The sequence below is a fragment of the Caretta caretta genome, chromosome 18 (genome assembly GCF_965140235.1).
Source record: "Caretta caretta isolate rCarCar2 chromosome 18, rCarCar1.hap1, whole genome shotgun sequence".
NCBI lineage: Eukaryota > Metazoa > Chordata > Testudines > Cheloniidae > Caretta > Caretta caretta.
In genome coordinates, this window is record NC_134223.1 from 12010966 (window position 1) to 12028704 (window position 17739).

The following is a 17739-nucleotide window of genomic DNA, read 5'->3' on the forward strand; positions in this document are numbered from 1 at the left end:
TGTCAATCCCAAGGTTGAGAATTTAGTGCCTTAGTCAACTTGGCCTGCTGTCTGTCTTCTGCCGTAGTGTTGTACTATTTGTGTTGCTTGTTTGTGCTTGACAGTAACTGACATTTCCTCTGGAATTGGTGTTGCTACACCATGCTGCTGTTCTCAGCATGCTGTGCAGTGGACGTTTGAAAGTGCAGCCAGGGCAGACCTAGCCACTTGTCTCCTGGTATAATTATGTCTGCGAGAGCCATGCTTCTGTGTTAGCTCATATTGGGTACTGATTCGCTGCTGCTGTTTTTTCCTGGACCATTAAGCTGTCAGTATGACTGTCCTGCCTGTGGCAGCTCATCCATTCTCGTGTTGACTAATTTATCTTGCTCACGGGGACTAGAGACTAGCAATGAGAAGGCAAGTTGGTCTCCCTCATAGTTAACAGCTGCTTTGCTGCTACAGACTTTCCAGGCTGAGAAATACTGAACTTGCAACACCCAGATTAATTGATGTGATCAACAACACATTCAAGTTTCAGAGTAACAGCCGTGTTAGTCTGTATTCGCAAAAAGAAAAGAAGTACCTGTGGCACCTTAGAGACTAACCAATTTATTTATTGTGGGGGGAGAGAAAACCTTTTGTAGTGATAAACACCCATTTTTTCATGGTCTGTGTGTATAAAAACATCTTCTGTATTTTCCACAGTATGCATCCGATGAAGTGAGCTGTAGCTCACGAAAGCTTATGCTCAAATAAATTGGTTAGTCTCTAAGGTAACACATTCAAGGTTGATGAAAGCATCTTGGAGGTTCCTCTCTACTAGAGGTGAAGATTAGCGAATCCCCTTTAAGAACCCATTGAGACAAGTCCTCATCCTTATTTGTTGTAACTGTGACTGTGTAGCTTCATCTTTTTGAAGCATGCAGACCCCATAGTGTGTTTATCCAAAATGTTTGACAAAGCTGGGAGCCAGGAACTGTTCAGAACCCATTCATCATAGGTGTCCTTTTTACTGATGTTTCCAAAAAAGTGCTAAATGTCCCTTGCTTTAAGTATGCGGGTTATGAATTCTGGATTTAATGTAATACCCTGTTCTAGGCTGAAACTGACAGCTCCGTTTTTAAAATAATTTTTCACTGGTTTGGTTTAGATGTTCTTGAAATGTTCTGAGGCTAAATAACTCCTCATTGACCAAACCACATTATGTCTGTGGATTTGCCAAAAGGGAAGTGGTAAACCCACTTCTTCTCCTCTATGTAAAAGAGGATTGATGGGGCTAGGCCTGTAAAAAAAAAAAAAAAAAAAAAAAAAAAAAAAAATCTAGGTGTGAAATTGTTCTTATTCCCTAGAAACTATTAAACATTTAAAAAACTGAGCTGGCAGCGCCGTCCTAGAACAGGGTATTAGATTAAATTCAGAAAACACGACCCGCCTGCTTAACACAAGGGACATTTAGAACTTCTTTGAACCCTCAGTACAAGGGACACCTTGGAAGGTGGCTGTCACACACAGCGAACCCTTTGAGGAGGTTTTCACTAACCTGAAACTGTGAATTATTCCTCCCAGGGGGCAGCTTCATCAGCAATGCTGTGAAAAGTGGATGCTGGTAAATAACGAAACTCAAGCCAAGATGGCTAGGATGGCTGCTGCTGCTGCTTGGGGCTTAGGTAATGTATGTCTTCCAGCTGTGCTTGGGGGACGGTGTAAGACAGCAATTGAGGAGAGAGTTCAGGGGTGTAATTTACATCTTTTAAGAAGTCTGAATCACAAGATAAGAGAAAACACATAAAGCAAGCTTATTTATAGGGTTACATGAAATAATAAAGGTCATTTAATGTTCAAGCCCATAATGTGTAACCTTTTATGCAAAAGCTGCCAATGCCCCCTTAGGTAATGAAAAGGTACCTTTTGAGGGTTGAATAATAATAAAGAGATGGATTAATATAGTACTGTTTGACCTCTGCTGACTATAACAGGGTTCAAAAAAGAACTAGATAAATTCATGGAGGATAGGTCCATCAATGGCTCTTAGCCAGGATGGGCAGGGATGGTGTCCCTAGCCTCTGTCTGCCAGAAGCTGGGAATAAGTGACAAGGAATGGATCACTTGATGATTATCTGTTCATTCCCTCTGGGGCACCTGGCATTGGCCACTGTCAGAAGACAGGATACTGGGTCTGACCCAGTATGGCCATTCTTATGTTCTTAAGTTTCAAATCTAATGTAATTTGTACATGAAATGAACTTGATGTGATTTTGCTAGTTTTTCTGTTGTTCACAAACTGCAAAGCCATCCATCCCTTAACTATTTTGACAGGATGTTATCTCATGAGAAGCCCCTGAGTGGAACAGTTCTGTAAATAAGTCCTGTTTGAGATGCGTCAGTGGAAAGAGGTGGGGATAGTTTGCATAGCATATGCCTGCTGTCTGCCTAGCTCCATCCAATGAGAGTAATCTTCCCCTTTTGTGAAATACCAAAGTGCAGCCACACTTTCCAGAAAAAGTTTCCTCCACAAGAGCCCAATGTTAATGTTGCAGCTGTTTTATCACAAAGAATACGAGAACTTTGCCTACCAAAATGAAACCTTGCCTTGTAAAACCACCCACGTTACAGTTTGCTGAACCTGTAAATGAAGTTGGTTGTCCCTTCTGAAGACAGATTACCATAGTGCTTGCTTTGATGTCGGTATTTTCACTGGGGGAGAAGTGAAAAATTATCTCTGTGAAGCAACTGCACTACTTGATGCCTGTATAGAAAAACACATGGAGCATTGTGCCACAAGTGGGTCCTCCATTTCATTAATGCTGAGCCCCTAAAGCAGTCACCTCTAGCTCTCAACAACAAATCTGCCTTCCTGGAAGAGCCTGGTGGTCCATCTAATCCAGTGTCCTGTCTCTATTTGTAACCAGTGCTAGATGCTTCAGAGGAAGTCTTAGAACCCCTGTGATATCTCTATTTGTGTAATATTACACAATGGGAGAAATAGCTTCTGATCAGTTGATTCCTTGAAGCAGAACTGATAGCTCTTGTAATTTTTCCTTGTTAGTCTAATATAGATGGTATTCTTATTCATATAGATGAATACATTAAAAAGTTTGCTAGGCTGATTAACAGTATCCTGGAGTAGCAGGTTCCTCGGGTTAATTGCACGGTGCATTAAAAAAAATCCTTTAAATCTTTTAGATTTGTTACCTTTTTAATTTCTTCAACTATTTTGTTCTTGTGTTATGGGATAGGGTAAATGACTGCCCACCTGGCCTGTTCTGTGCCACTCATTGGAATAGAATCCTCTTCATCTATATTAAAGGGGAACATCAAGTTGGTTCAAACTTTTCAATGCAAACGCTACATGGGGGCAGAGGAAATATAAGTGAGTTCTGGATAATAGGGGATTTCAGGTAAGTGAGGTTTTTCTGTAGTTCCCTCAGCCATCTCAAGGCAGCTACTTTAAAGAATAGTAGTTGAAACCTCACATGGTGCTTTTGGAGTCCAAATTAGTCTCTTGGCCGGAATCCAATAGCACTGTGAATCTAACCACTGTACTCGTGCTTAACACTGGAGTCTAGTTCTAGCAGTGTTTCAGAGAGGGCTATGGCATCAGCAAATGTGTCCATGTCTCTTCAGGTCAGTGGGATAGCATGGAGGAATATACTTGCATGATCCCAAGGGACACCCATGATGGTGCCTTCTACAGGGCCGTGCTGGCACTGCATCAAGACCTCTTCTCATTGGCTCAACAAGTAAGTATCTTCCTTCATGACTTTGCTTCTGTAAATCCCACGCTGAGATTGTGTGTCCTTCCTTGCAGCAATGGAACCGATTTGAAAGCGGTTGGCCATAACTGCTAATAACTTCTCTCAAGTGGAAACTCTTATCCCTGACTGCTCAGTTTGTTGCGTGCTTCCAGGAATACTGCACTAGTTGTGTAGAGACACGTTAGCCCAAGAGTTGTCTTAGTCATACTCAGGTTTCTATTTTATTGTGTCCTCTTGGCAGCTGGAGGGAAGTCATGGGACACATCCCGTCTGGGAAATTGTTCTGCAAAAGACAGCATTCGGTGAAGGGCACTGATGGCTAGAGACGTGAACAACAGTATCTCCTTGTCAGTCTGTGCATTCTTGTGTTTGCCAAGCCTTTTCAGAGTAGTGTTAACAAATGCCAGATGCTGTAACGGACCCCATACTTTTTGGTTTAGGTGCATGGCCCATCTTTACCTTCTTGTGCATCTCCTATACCTGATCTTCCTTGCAGCAGTGAGAAGTCTTTGTAATCCTGAGGGTACGTCTACACTGCAATTAGAGGTGTGACTGCAGCAAGTGGAGACGTACATAATCTAGTTTTGAACTAGCTAGCTCCAGTAACAATAGCAGTGAACCTGTGGGCTAGCCACTTGAGTACATAACTCTGGGTGGGGTTATACAACCCATTCTGCCACTGTGCTGCTGTGGCTTCCCTGCTATTGTTGTTTGAGCTAGCTAGATCAAAGCTAGCTTTGCTATGTCTGCACAGTCTGCAGCTGCAACTTTGATTGTCATGTACCTGTACCCTTAGATTGAGACTTGGCATAAGGGGAAGGAAAGAGTCTGCTGAACAGAGCCATGTTGGTCTGAGTGCATCTTTGACAGACATAATTCACGGGGAACGTCTTCCCTTTGCAGGTGTGAAGCATGTAGATTACTTTCCAAGGAAACTTGTGTAGTATTTCTCAGAATTCTGTGCTGACTTGCAGAATGAGATAAAGGAGTGGTCCAATCTGCCTTGGCAGAACACGTACATATCTTGAATGTTATGCACAAGAAAACGGGCCTAGTGTTTAATGGATGAAGGTTTGTAATTAACCTTTAACATTTTGAAAGGGAAAAGTTACGGATGAGAGATTATATAATTAATGGCACCAGAGCAGGGCCTTGTTTCATGCACTCAGAGTGTCTTCTTTGTACTGAGAGATGTGGGGTTTGCAGGGTCTAGAACATTCGTAAGACGTTACTGGGGCGTGTAGAGCTGTGAAGTCCATCTAAGTCCAGGTCTCCACTAGCGCTTATGTCAACAAAACTTTTGTTGCTCAGGAGTGTGAAAAAAACACCTCCCTGAGTGAGACAAGTTTTGCCGGCATAAACCCTTGTGTGCACAGTGCTATGTCGGCGGGAGACGTTCTCCTGCCACTTGTCGAGCTGTTTTGTTATGTCAATGGGAGAGCTCTCTCCCGTCAGCATCATGCGGCTACACAAGTGTTCTTACAGTGGCACAGCTGTATCAGTACAGCTGTGCCGCTGGAAGCTTGTAAATGTAGACATGGCCTTAGATACCTGCACGCTATCAAAGAAACAAAGCTCCTGAGGCTTTTCTGTAACTGGTTCTTTCACACTTATTACCAAAATTCCAACTCCTCCTTCCCTTATAAATGTTATAGTTGGGCTTTGCAAGGACACTGGGGTCAAAAGCACGGCAAACACTGGTGACGCAGTCTATGTCTGAGGGGCTTTAGCAAATCCAAACTTCCATAGACAGGACACATGTTTAGATTATAAATGCAAGTCCCAATTTTTCCCCCATACTCACCGTTGGATTCTCCAGTTTTCTGTTAGTTTCCATTTTAGAGCTAATTCTCCCTATAGGTGACACTCCTTTTCTGGTGCCTGATGGAGTTTGGGGTGGCTCCAACCTTCCTTGTGGGAAAATAGAGAGTGGACAGTTGAGTGTTAGTGTGAACTGTTACTGTCTGTGGACAAGGCACACCTCTGAAGTCTCAGCTTCCGTTTCAGTGCATTGACAAGGCCAGAGACCTGCTAGATGCTGAGCTGACCGCCATGGCAGGAGAGAGTTACAGTCGGGCCTATGGGGTGAGTATCTGACCTGCAGCCTTCATGTTAGTTTAGGCTATTTATATAAGCTCAGAGCTTCCTGACTGTATTTGTGTATCAAATATAAAGGCCTATGCAGGCCACGCGGACCCACAGACTAAATGGCTCTTGTATGTGGGGATTGTGGCTTTTTGGAAAAGGGTCTGAATCCACTGAGAAGTAGAGAGAGAAAAATGTGACTGACTGAACACTGGGATTCAGCACCCCACTACCAACCCTTACCTCTGCCCTGGTCAAGTTTTGTGGTTAGTTCTGTCTCCGTGTGGAAAAGCTCAGCTTTCACACCCCAGTGGAAAGTCATCCTTAAGGTTAACGCTTAGAAGCATTGTGGGGGAGGCTCAGGCTCAAGTGAAGATGGAGATGAAATTCCCTGTAGTTCCCCCCACAAATCAGAATTGGGGGTTTTATTGTAGCAGTTTGAGGAAACCTAGAAGACAGTGGATTATCAAGGTACCTGAATGGCAACTGCCTGTTCTTTCCCTCTTGGTCAGTAGATAACACCAAGGTTTTTAGGCCAAGTGCTGATCTTTAGTCCTGGATTCACTGTGCATTGATTGGGATGGAATGTGATTGTTTCGTTCAGGCTATGGTATCCTGCCAGATGCTATCAGAGCTGGAAGAGGTTATCCAGTATAAACTCGTACCAGAACGACGCGAGATCATCCGCCAGATATGGTGGGAGAGACTGCAGGTAAATCTACCAGAGACTGCTATAAACCTCTGTATACCTCCTGCCGATGGCACAGATGCTCAGGCAGTGCGCACCCACAGCTCCCATTGATGTCTGTTAGAGTTGTGAGTGCTCAGCACTTCTGACAATCAGGCTCTGTGTCCCCCCACAGCATAACAATCTGCTCGCTCTCTCCTTTACAGACGTGTCCTCAGCATGTATTTAATGCCCCTGGCCACCGCCATGGTGTATGTGCTCATTTTAAAGCCTGGCACAGGATCTTTCAAATTTGCCTGCTCCAAAGCAGGTTCTAAAGAGATCTGAGTGGAGTAGAGGTTTTAGTGAAACCTGCAGGGCTGCTTGTACAAACTTTCTGTCTAGCTTTCAGGTGCTAGAATATTACACTTCTCCACTCGTCTTCTTTCATTTTCATGTTTGCATGTTAAATATAAATGAATATTCTGTTTATGCCACATGATGGAATGATTGGGATGAGTAATACTGAGAAAAAAGACGCTGCATCAGTGTGCAAAGAGTCATAGAAATGTCCTGTATGCAGTGGTGTTGCAGCCATGTTGGTCCCAGTATGTTAGATAGACAAGGTGAAGTGAGGTAATATCCGTTGCTGGGATATTACCTCACTCACCTTGTCTTGCTAATAGAAATTTCCTAGCATTTTAGGTCACCTTATCCACCCCACCTGGGCAGTGCAGGATTGTTCCTCTATTATTCTCCACTGATTTGTCCTGTCCACCTTTTTAAGTGCCCCAAGCAAGGGAACTTTCACCAGTTCCACTGGAAAGCTAATGCATCTTTTGCCTAGAGAGCATAAGCCCAAGACACGTGCCAGGACTTAAGACCACCTAAATATTTTGAGTGGGTATCCTTTCTGGAGGGAGCTTTTCTGTGAGAGGGTGGGCCTGTACATGAAGTAACACATACAGTACCTTCTAGCATGTCCAGAGAGATGTTCCTCTCAGGGGGGAAATTATAGTCAGAATGAAGTGTATAAACTGCATTGGACTTCAGTGCTCCATCTGGAGGGAGAATTCTCACTGCTATATGGGCCCCCACACTGAAGGGTGTTTACCTGTTGCTACTGTGAACATTTCAACTATTTAGGGAGCTGTGACAATGCTTTTTGCTTCCAAACTGCATTCTTGTCTGGAAAAGCTGAGAACATTCCTCTGGAGAGGAGAGGCTGAGTGTGATGGGGAGAGTAATGTCTATGAGTAAAGCTGTTTATGGTCCTGAGAACAGTACATACAGTTCTTGTACATTTTATTGTGTCTTAGTAATAATTATAAAATGCCTGTTAGATGATTTGGTGGAAGGTTGATTTGGGCATTAGGGAGGGCTGCAAGGAACAGGCTTTTCTGTCTAATTTGCGTGCACCCAGTTTTGAGAAGTCAGTGGGGTACTTAGCTATTTAATCAGAGATGAGAAGACTTTCTTTTTTCCCTTGGTATGAGATTTTCCCTTCAAGATCACATGCTGATTGAGCATTTGACTTGCCTGCAAAGAAGCAGATTTGTGTTGCTGCTTCCAGATAGAATCCCTTGCTGTTACAAAATTTGTGCTTGTCTCCAGTGGGCACAGTCTACCATAGATCTCTGGGATGGATTAAGTCTAAGTCAGTCCTGCATCCATCTAAACTTCAGAGGCGTCATAAAGACTTAGAGGCCTCTTAAAGCTTATCTATCCCACCCTTAAGAACTTGATCAACCCAGTCAGCCCAAGCCCCAGTGGGTGGCCAGTGCACTGCCACCCGCAGTTTTGCATCTGAGGCTTGGTCTACACTACAGAGTTAGGTCGGTGTAAGGCAGCTTACATCGGCCGAACTCTGTAAGTGTCTACAGTGCAACGTTGCTCCCACCGATGTAAGTCGCCCACGAGGCCAACCTAATAACTCCACCGCCACAAGAGGCATAGTGCGTAGGTCGATATAGTTAGCGCAACACAGTGCGTTACTTACGTCACCTGGTGGCTGTCAGCCTCGTGCAGGGCTCAGCTAGAGGTCCCCTTCTCACCACCCTGGGGCTCACAGCTAGAGCCTGGCAGCCCCAGGGCAAGAAGGCTCCAACAGTGAGCTGACAGAGGGAACAAAGTATGGACATGAACCACTGTGGTGGCTGTACTTGGACCTAATTTAGGTCGCCTTAATTTTGTAGTGTAGACAAGACCTAACTCTCTGGACACATCCATGCACCCTTCAACTTCAGGGCCAGATCCTGTCTTATCTGCTCTGTTGGACTTGAAGCTATTGTGGCACTCAGCACAGGTAGACAGTAACCAGACAACGCCTGCTTTAGCAGTTGGCAATGCAATTTCTGGCAGAGTGTCGTCAAAATCACTTCAGCGTCTGTAAAAAAAAAAAAAAAAAAAAAAAAAAGCAACAATTAGGGGAAGGAAAAGGTCAATAACAAAAATATCTCTTTGCAGCTTTCAGAACTTTTTTGTTTTTGTACCTTCTCATGTTGGAACTAGTCACTGTTGAAACCAAAAATAAAGTTTGAAGCTGGGTTCGGAAACGTTGTGAAATCCTTGCCTTGTTGTTTTGACAGTGCAGAAGTAACAGCTCTGCTTTTGGATCTGCTTCTACTGTAAAAGGTCTCTCCTTTTTCCATTAGAGAATGTCATTAGACTTGGAGCAACCAGCTGGCATCTAATGAGGTTGACTATTGAGTATGAGGCTCAGGGACTTATCCTCATTCACACATAGCCGTTAAGAATGCAGCCAATTAGTGCCAGGTGTCTGTCTGCTGTGAAATATGGGTACAGCAGTCATTCTAATCTTGGGGACAGGCTCTTCAGATCTTTGGTTATGGAGGAATGGTCCCTGTGGAAAAGAGAACATTAACAGGTTCTGTCTGCACTTCTTTTCCCAGGGCTGCCAGCGGATTGTAGAGGACTGGCAGAGAATACTTATGGTCCGGTCTCTCGTTGTCAACCCTCACGAGGACATGAGAACTTGGCTCAAGTATGCCAGCCTATGTGGCAAGAGTGGGAGACTGGTGAGTCGGAAGTCTGTGAGAAACCACTGTCATCAGGGGACAAATAGTCATCCTAAGAGAGACTTACAGCCAAGTTCTGTTCCCATGCTGGGTCTGAAAACTTTAATGTAATATAGTGTTAGTATTAGTAACACGTGGCTCTTACATTGCACTTTCAGTCCTATCTAAATAGTTATGTTAGTATCCTTGTTACGCTCCTAGTTTGGGCAGTAACCTCAATACTATTTATTACCAAAAAGAAACATAAACCACAAAGAATTCCCGCTCTTTATTGGCTACTGACTTGAAAACATAACATCTAGGGCCAGGAGAAAATATATGGTCTGTTGTGGGGATGGGGCGGTTATCCTTGTAAATACAGGAAATAGTAATCCGGATGCTGGAGTGTGTATCTCTCCATAACCCTCAATACAGATAACAGCGGTACCATTTCTCTCTTATGTTTTACCAAACCACATCCCTCTCCCCTGTGTATTGATACAGTTGCTTACTACTTTCTGACAACTTGTTCCATGTCCCAGGTGGCCTTTGACCACAGAAGCTTGTTCTAAATTGCTTCAGAGCCACTGTTCTCTGCCGCAATCCATAACCTCTAGTTTGACAGTTATTGTAAACTGGGTTCTGTACTGAGAATGTCGGTGTAAATCATGAAATACTAACACCAGGTACGGGGAGAGACTGTGTGACCTGGGGATACTTCTCCACAGTGACCATGCAGAATTGTTAAATCAGACGTTATATATTGTGACAGGGTTGGGCCAGATGGCTATAGGAGAATAATAGAAGGCAGATATATAATCCCCAGGCTAAGTAGGTCCCTTTTCCCTGGGTAAGGTAACAGGGAAGGTTCCAGAACAATCAGGAACCTTCTGGAGACAATTAAGACAGGCTGATTAGAACACCTGCAGCCAATCAAGAATCTGCTAGAATCAATTAAGGCAGGCTAATCAGGGCACCTGGGTTTTGAAAAGGAGCTCACTTCAGTTTGTGGTGTGCGTGTGAGGAGCTGAGAGTGAGAACGTGGACTGTTGGAGGACTGAGGTGTACAAGCATCATCAGACACCAGGAGGAGTCGACCTGGACTGTGAATTCAGAAAAACGGCCAAGCTGAGGGCTGCCATGAAGCTCCAAGGCGCAGATCCACCAATAAGCGCAAGACCCACGAAGGTAGAGCAGGAACTTTGTCACAATATATGAAACTCACATGGGCATACCGTGGAAGTGTAGCCTTGCACATGTTCCAGGGCACAGCTGCACTTTCTGCATGATGTGACCTGCCTATGTCTGCCTTAGTACAGAGAAGCAATGTCACTTTAAGTGGTTGTCATTAGAGACTGTTATGAACAAGGGCGTGTGGAGGTGAAATCAAGTTTGTGACCTGGTTTTTGATTTCTCATTCTTTCAAGGCTTTGGCCCACAAGACGCTTGTACTGCTCCTGGGAGTAGACCCATCTCGACAGCTGGATCACCCGTTGCCAACTGTTCATCCCCAAGTGACGTATGCCTACATGAAACACATGTGGAAGAGTGCCCGCAAGGTACGTGTTCTTATTTAGAGCCTCAGAATCCTTTCCACTCACCACAAGCGGCCCCGGACTCTTGGTCTGTCAGTCACACACGTACCCCCATGGTGAGGGCCAGTAAAAAAAAACAAGAAAAATGGTTGTAGCCTCAATAAAGAAAAGGCAAAATAGATTTTTGTGATGGGTATGGATTAAAACATTCAACAGATGAAAACATCCAACCAAGAGACAGCTGGACAGTACCGAGGGCTTTGTCAGGAGAATAACTTGGTTGTGAGGAGCCTGGGATGAATGTTCTAACGTTGCAACACAGAGAGTTTACATACTCAAATCCAGTAAGCTCTAGACTGGATGACTTATCTTATTTTAATATACATTAAAGCCTCTGTTTATTCTCAAATGTTCTACCACGTCTTTTTCATTTTTTCTGTCTTTGGGCTTGCCAGCTCTGGGACTGTGCCATTTGCAAGCACTTAGTCTCACCACCCTTCCGTTAAATGGAAAAAAGCAGAAGGAGCTGCCTATGTGTAGAACAGAGTGCAACTCACTTTTGCACCAGAGCGGTCTCCTACTCTATTCAATAAATGCCATGAGGTATCTCCATGGTATCATTCTCGGTCATACCTCCAGGTATGTCTCATCTCCACTGACTGCCTATGTAAGGGAAAGGGGACCTCTGATTAATGCTTTCAAGTCTTCTACTTGATCTGTGATGGCGAAAGAAGGTGCTTGGTAGGCACGGTGTGAGGGACAGTTGTAGGGAGCAGCATGAAAGAAGGTGTGCAGAGAGTAAAAGAAGCAGCTGGAGAAAGGATTGTGTGGCGTATGAGAGAGGGCATGAGCAGACAGGAAGAAGCTGAGACAAAATTACGCAGGGTCATGAGAGCAAGGCGCTTCAGTATGACACAATAGAAGAAGACAGTGAAGACTGAAGGAGAGGGAGGACAGGGTCAGAGACACCCCCTCCAATACCTGAACAGTTCTCTCTCTTTATTGCATTATATAACCTCTTTGGTGCAGGGGCTATGCCTCTCTGTTTCTAGTTTGTAAAGCTCTGTGTATATTTATAGTGCTGTGTAAGCAATACCCCATCCCAAGAACAGTATTCGAACTGCATGTAAGTTTCAGCATTGGTTGTGAGCTCTGTTCTGTTTGGAGACATAGACCCATGACTATTAAATAGGCTCTTTGCACACCTTTTAAATGTAAGTGCTTGATTTTTGAAATGCAGGCTAGAGCTGCAGCACTGTCCTAGCAGAAGCCAGATTACAATGTGACAGGGACTGCAATCTAGAAAATGTGGATGCCTGTGTTTATCTGGACAAAACACTGAAAATGTGGGAACATTCTTGTATTGCTGGGGGATGGACTAACTGATCAAATGGTGGTGGTTGTTTTTTTATTATGAATCTATGAAATAGAACACATGCAGACATATGGCTGTTTGTAGAATGTTACGTGGCCAGGCATGTAACCTCGATGTGGCTGTATGACTTTTAGTGCAGATCTGTAGTCGTAGAAGGCTGAGTTTTCTCCTGCCACACTCAGGTTTGGAATAAGTCATAACTTGCCTGAAACTTGCTCTGTTGTTAGCTGTCTGCTTCTAACTTGACACTTCCCAAATCCACTGAAAGACAAAATGAGGTCTAGATGGTGACCTTCCACTCAGCACCTATAGACTAATATTAGCTTTTCTCTGAGAGGGGGTGTAGTGAGAGAATAAACCCCACAAAACCTCTCCTAGCAAAGACTTTTGCCAGCCACTGCAGGCCAAAGAGATTCCTCCCACTACAAAACTGCACACTGATTTATAAATCCACGTGTTTAAATAAACTGCTCACTTTGATACTCTGGAGTACATTGCCTCAGAATTCATGTCAATTGAAACAGAAGAGTTTTATTCTATATGGTGACCAGGGGAAGCAGATTGCCAGGCATGGGTAGTAATGGGAGGTGGGAGCATCAGATTTTTAAAAGTATGTCTTCACCAATTTTAGATAAACCTTAATTACATTCAGCAGAAGAGTACTACCATTTACTGGCAGATACTTGATGGGGATGGGTATCTTATTAGCCACATAAAGATCCCTCTGCTCTCCCTGTGTTCGGATTAGCAGCATGACAATTTTCCAGGTTCTGCCTCTCAGTTAAAACCCTTTTTCCTGATGGTTGATTGAATTCAGCATGCTGTAAAGTAAGGTTGACATTTGCACTGAGCTGATGAGTCATTCCAATTCAGGTGGCTCCTGTCTCACCCTCTTAAATAGCTCCGTTAATGAGAAAAATGCTCATTCCCATAGACAGAAGAGAAACAAATTGGCCTCTTAATAGCCCATTGTGCAGTTTTGACCTGAAGAGACCTTTTAGATTTCAAGGGCTTTAGGTTTAATTGCTTCCAGTGGAGCGCAGATATCTCTTTTGACTTTTAACTTCAATTTTTCCTACTTTTAATTTTTTTTCATTGAGTTGAAAGTATTTTTTCCCAAATCTTGCTATCAGGAGTTGCTTCCGCACTAAACTCTCTCTAACCCTTCAGCAAAAGAGCCATATGCTGTTCCATGAGGCTTCCAAAACAACCTGCAGACAAGTCTGGACCTTTCAACTAGTTAAAGATCTACAATACTTCAGGACTGGCACTATGAGCCAGGCCTGGAGTCTAAGGGGAGAACAGGGAAGCCTAAGAAGCTGTGAGTTTCCTTAGGCAGTTTTCCCTCAAACCAGTTTTCTCAAGCAAAGTGTGTTTTAGATGGGCTTCCCGTAATCTCTGGTACCATCAATCTGCTTGCCATTCTGACATATTTACAGATTACAAAATCCCTCCTAAATTTGGTGGGCCACCAGATTACGTAAGAATGTGTGCTCTGCATTAGCCACCTCTTTGCTTCCAAGTGAATTTCAAGGTGCTGGTTACATTCATTGACGTCCTGGATAATCTGGGATTTGCCCCAATGTCCTATGGCAAATCAGTGGAGAGGCTTTTGTTCAGTTCCTAAAATCAAATTTTCCAGGCCCAGCAGTAGACCCTTCTCAGTTGAAGGTTCTCATTTGTAGAGTTGACTTTTTCAGGTCGCCAGAGTCAGGGTTTGTTGGCCTTAACAACATAGCGCTAGGGCATGTCTCTACAGCCAGGCTTTTGGCTGAATGTATGAGATGAAGGTGAGTCCCCTGAAGTTAAGTCCTGAGTAGCAGTTCAGTTGCCAAATTTGTGAGGTGGCGATTCAAGGTTCATGCATGCTAAAGACTGATAGGTGCCATGAAAGAATATAGAATAAATCCATTTATACATCCATCATATAAAGCAAAGTTACTCCATATGGGTGTAAATGGTTAGAGGGCATTGAGGGGAAAATGAAGATCTGCTTTGGCTCCCATTAATACCTTTATTTCTAATGGATAGCCTTCTCCCTTGTGAAGCTGTATTTAACTCATACATTCATACTGTCGACATCCGATTGCAGATCGATGCCTTCCAGCATATGCAGCACTTTGTGCAGACAATGCAGCAACAAGCACAGCATGCCATCGCAACCGAAGACCAGCAGCACAAGCAGGAACTCCACAAACTCATGGCACGGTTAGTACCGTGTCCTTTGAGGTCCAGTTCCTGGTTATTGCCACCAGCACAGATTCTGAGGTTGCAGAATCCTTGCAGAAAATACAAGAACAGCAATTCCACTTAGAATGGGGAGGGCCAGAGTTGTCTTCATTTTGCCGATTGAGGCCAGTTGTGTTATGTCACATGCCTGTCCAGTGTGTAATTCCAGCAGCTAAACCTTCTGCGAATTCAGAGGCTCTGCTGAATGACAGAGGTTAATGACACTGAGACACCATTTAAGCAAGCTTGTGTTTGTCTCAGGCAGCTGGTTGTATATTTCCTGCAGTGTGGCTGATTGATTGAAGAAGCCAGAGGTCCCAGCATGACTAATTCTTTGTTTTTGGGGGGTTCCAGTCAGCAGTAAAGAAACACTTTCCACATGGCTGACTCAGCCTGGCCACATCCAAGCTTTTGGCAGCTCAGGCACTCGGTGCAGCTGTGCTTCTGACTATTGGGTGCCCAGCTTGAGGTAGCCTCTTAAAAAATAGTGTTACGTTAAAAATACATCTAGTAAAAATGTCAGTTTCCCTTCTGAGTTCTTGGGGCCTGGAGATTCTATCATTTCCTGTCCGAGTAAGAAACTGAATGATCAAAAGATGATGATGTTTTACTGCTGAAGGGAACTTTAAAAAGGACCTGTATTTTTTCTTAACTGTATCTTTTTTCCAGAATGAGAGGTCTATAACAGCCATTCTCTTCCTAGACCACCTGTCATGATCTAGCTTGAAAGGCAAGTGCTGATGAGTTCAGCACTGAATTTTTTCTGTGTAACACTCACTGAAAATCGAAAGCGGTAGAAAGGACTCGGCTGCATTACTGTGACACTTAAAGCTTCCCGAGGGACCTAAGCATTAAACCTTTCAGAGCATCCCTCCTTTTGCAATGAATATATTTTAGTTCCTGTCCTCAGGGCAGGAGTGAACAGTGATTCTTGGCTCTGGCCAAGACCAGTCTCCATGCCCCCTAGTGACTGGTTTTCATAGTGCTTTCCTTCAGGGCCTGCTGGCGGTGGGTGGGTTATGTGATGCTTGTATCTGCAGCCATTCAGTACATTATGTCAGGCACCTCATATGGTGACAGTGTCCCCTGTATTGCGAGTTTCATATGAGGATTTCAGAACATTTTATGAACATTAATTAAGCCTCCTGATGCCCCTGTGGACACTTGCTAGCTTCATCGTATAACTGGGTATACTAAGGTGCAGAGAGTTCGTGACTTGGCCAGAATCAAAGCAAGTTAGTGGCAGAGTTTAGAAACAGAACCTTTGGAGTCTTGACCCTTGTGAGCTACTTAACTACAGTGTAGCTCTTCCCCATCTGTGTTTAACGGTGGCTTATCAAATGGGTTTCCAGATTATTCTTTTCAGAGCTTGGACTAGAATTCTGCATTTTAAACCGACAGTCTGATTTCTTAGTGCTTGTTCTGTTTTAGGGTTAATCATTTCCCTGGCTTTTTCAGGTGTTTCCTGAAACTGGGAGAGTGGCAGCTTAATCTGCAAGGCATCAATGAGAGCACTATCCCCAAAGTCCTGCAGTACTACAGTGCCTCAACTGAGCACGACCGCAACTGGTACAAGGTAGCCATGGAGAGAACTCATTACTAAACTGCGGAGGCAATATAACGAGCGCTGTATCCCAAAATACAGCGCAATGCAATACAACATTGTGCGGCCCATATAACCTTCTGCCCTCTTAAAATAGCTTAGACACTGGTATATCACTGACCCCAGTGTAAGTGACCCTGCAGCTCAGGTCAAAATGCAACTGCTGATGTTTGCAGACCAGTGGAACGGGACTGCAGTTCAACCCATGCTGTCACATTTGGGATCTTCTCTCTTGTGGGTTAATTATGGCTCCTTAGGTAAACGACGGAAATTAATCTATGGGGAAGTGTTTAAACTTGCTCCACAAAGTGTTGTAATTCTATAGGATTTCCACTGTGAAGCCAGAAGCTCCTTTGAGGAGCTTTGAGGAGTTCCTATACATTTGAGACCAGATAGCCCCTTGGGCAGCCTGCTCCTCAGCACCTACCCTTCTGTCTCTCCCTCATTGTCCTCTCCTTATATTTCATTTCCTCATACTTCCCCTTGTCTTGAATTTTAGCTCTTCAGTTTGATCTTTGATGAGGTGGGGAATGGGGCATGATTTAATTCTGCTGCAGCAAGGATCCTTTAATCACTAGAAAGTGGGGCCTGCGTAGAGGCTTCATCGTTTTGGGGATTCCTATTGATATTCTGCTCTCCCATCGTCAGGCCTGGCACGCTTGGGCAGTGATGAACTTTGAGGCTGTGCTTCATTACAAGCATCAGAACCAGGCCAGAGATGAGAAGAAGAAGCTGCGTCATGTCAGTGGAACCAGCATCACCAGTGCCAACACGGAGGGCAGCAACAGCGACAGCGAGGCAGAGAGCACAGAGAACAGTCCCCTTCCATCTCCTGTGCAAAAGAAAGTCACGGAGGTACGGCCCTCCCTGCCTGCCTGCTGGGGATGAGTGGCACCACTTGATGGGTGCATTGTTTCAAAGGCATATCAAGCAACTTTCCTGTCTGGGAAGTCTCTAATGACACACATCATAGGAGGTATAATTTGAAGCACACATTATAGGACCTTTGACACACATTATAGGAAGTATAATTTGAAGCAGAAAGTTTTAGTTCTTCTTCGTGTTTTATAATTTTTGCCCATAAATTCAAGTATAATAAGAACCCTAGCTGCTGTTGCACTGCAGGGGAGGTGGTGAGGAAAGAACGTGGGGAACTACATCCTTCACCCTCAGATGCTTTTGTAGAACTAAGGCAGCTATTTTCATTCCCACAGGATTTGTCCAAGACCCTCTTGCTGTATACAGTCCCTGCTGTCCAGGGTTTCTTCCGCTCTATCTCTCTGTCTCGAGGCAACAATCTACAGGATACTCTCAGGTACCTAGTAAAGCACATACCAAACAAAATCAAGCTGCTAGTGATATCCAGAACTCACTCGCTTTAGGACTCCCTGTAACATGTTCCTGCTCTCTTCACGTACAGCTAAACAAGTTGAAGACTGAACATTCAGTCCAAGCTTGTTTATAACCACATGCTCTTGGTTGGGGGGAAGA

At 44.1% G+C, this 17739-nt stretch overlaps 1 protein-coding gene across 6 annotated transcripts in view; it reads left to right on the forward strand.

Annotated features, from left to right (window-relative positions):
* Positions 1-17739, forward strand: part of MTOR (mechanistic target of rapamycin kinase) — a 106622-nt gene that overhangs the window by 72621 nt on the left and 16262 nt on the right. For all 6 annotated transcript variants that reach the window (XM_048824937.2, XM_075121090.1, XM_075121088.1 and 3 more), the window contains 10 exons: positions 1549-1649; positions 3607-3722; positions 5745-5822; positions 6427-6534; positions 9402-9527; positions 10934-11065; positions 14509-14624; positions 16104-16221; positions 16897-17103; positions 17463-17563. In XM_048824937.2, the coding sequence (XP_048680894.1) occupies positions 1549-1649; positions 3607-3722; positions 5745-5822; positions 6427-6534; positions 9402-9527; positions 10934-11065; positions 14509-14624; positions 16104-16221; positions 16897-17103; positions 17463-17563 (1203 nt within the window). The remainder of the gene's footprint in view (positions 1-1548; positions 1650-3606; positions 3723-5744; positions 5823-6426; positions 6535-9401; positions 9528-10933; positions 11066-14508; positions 14625-16103; positions 16222-16896; positions 17104-17462; positions 17564-17739) is intronic.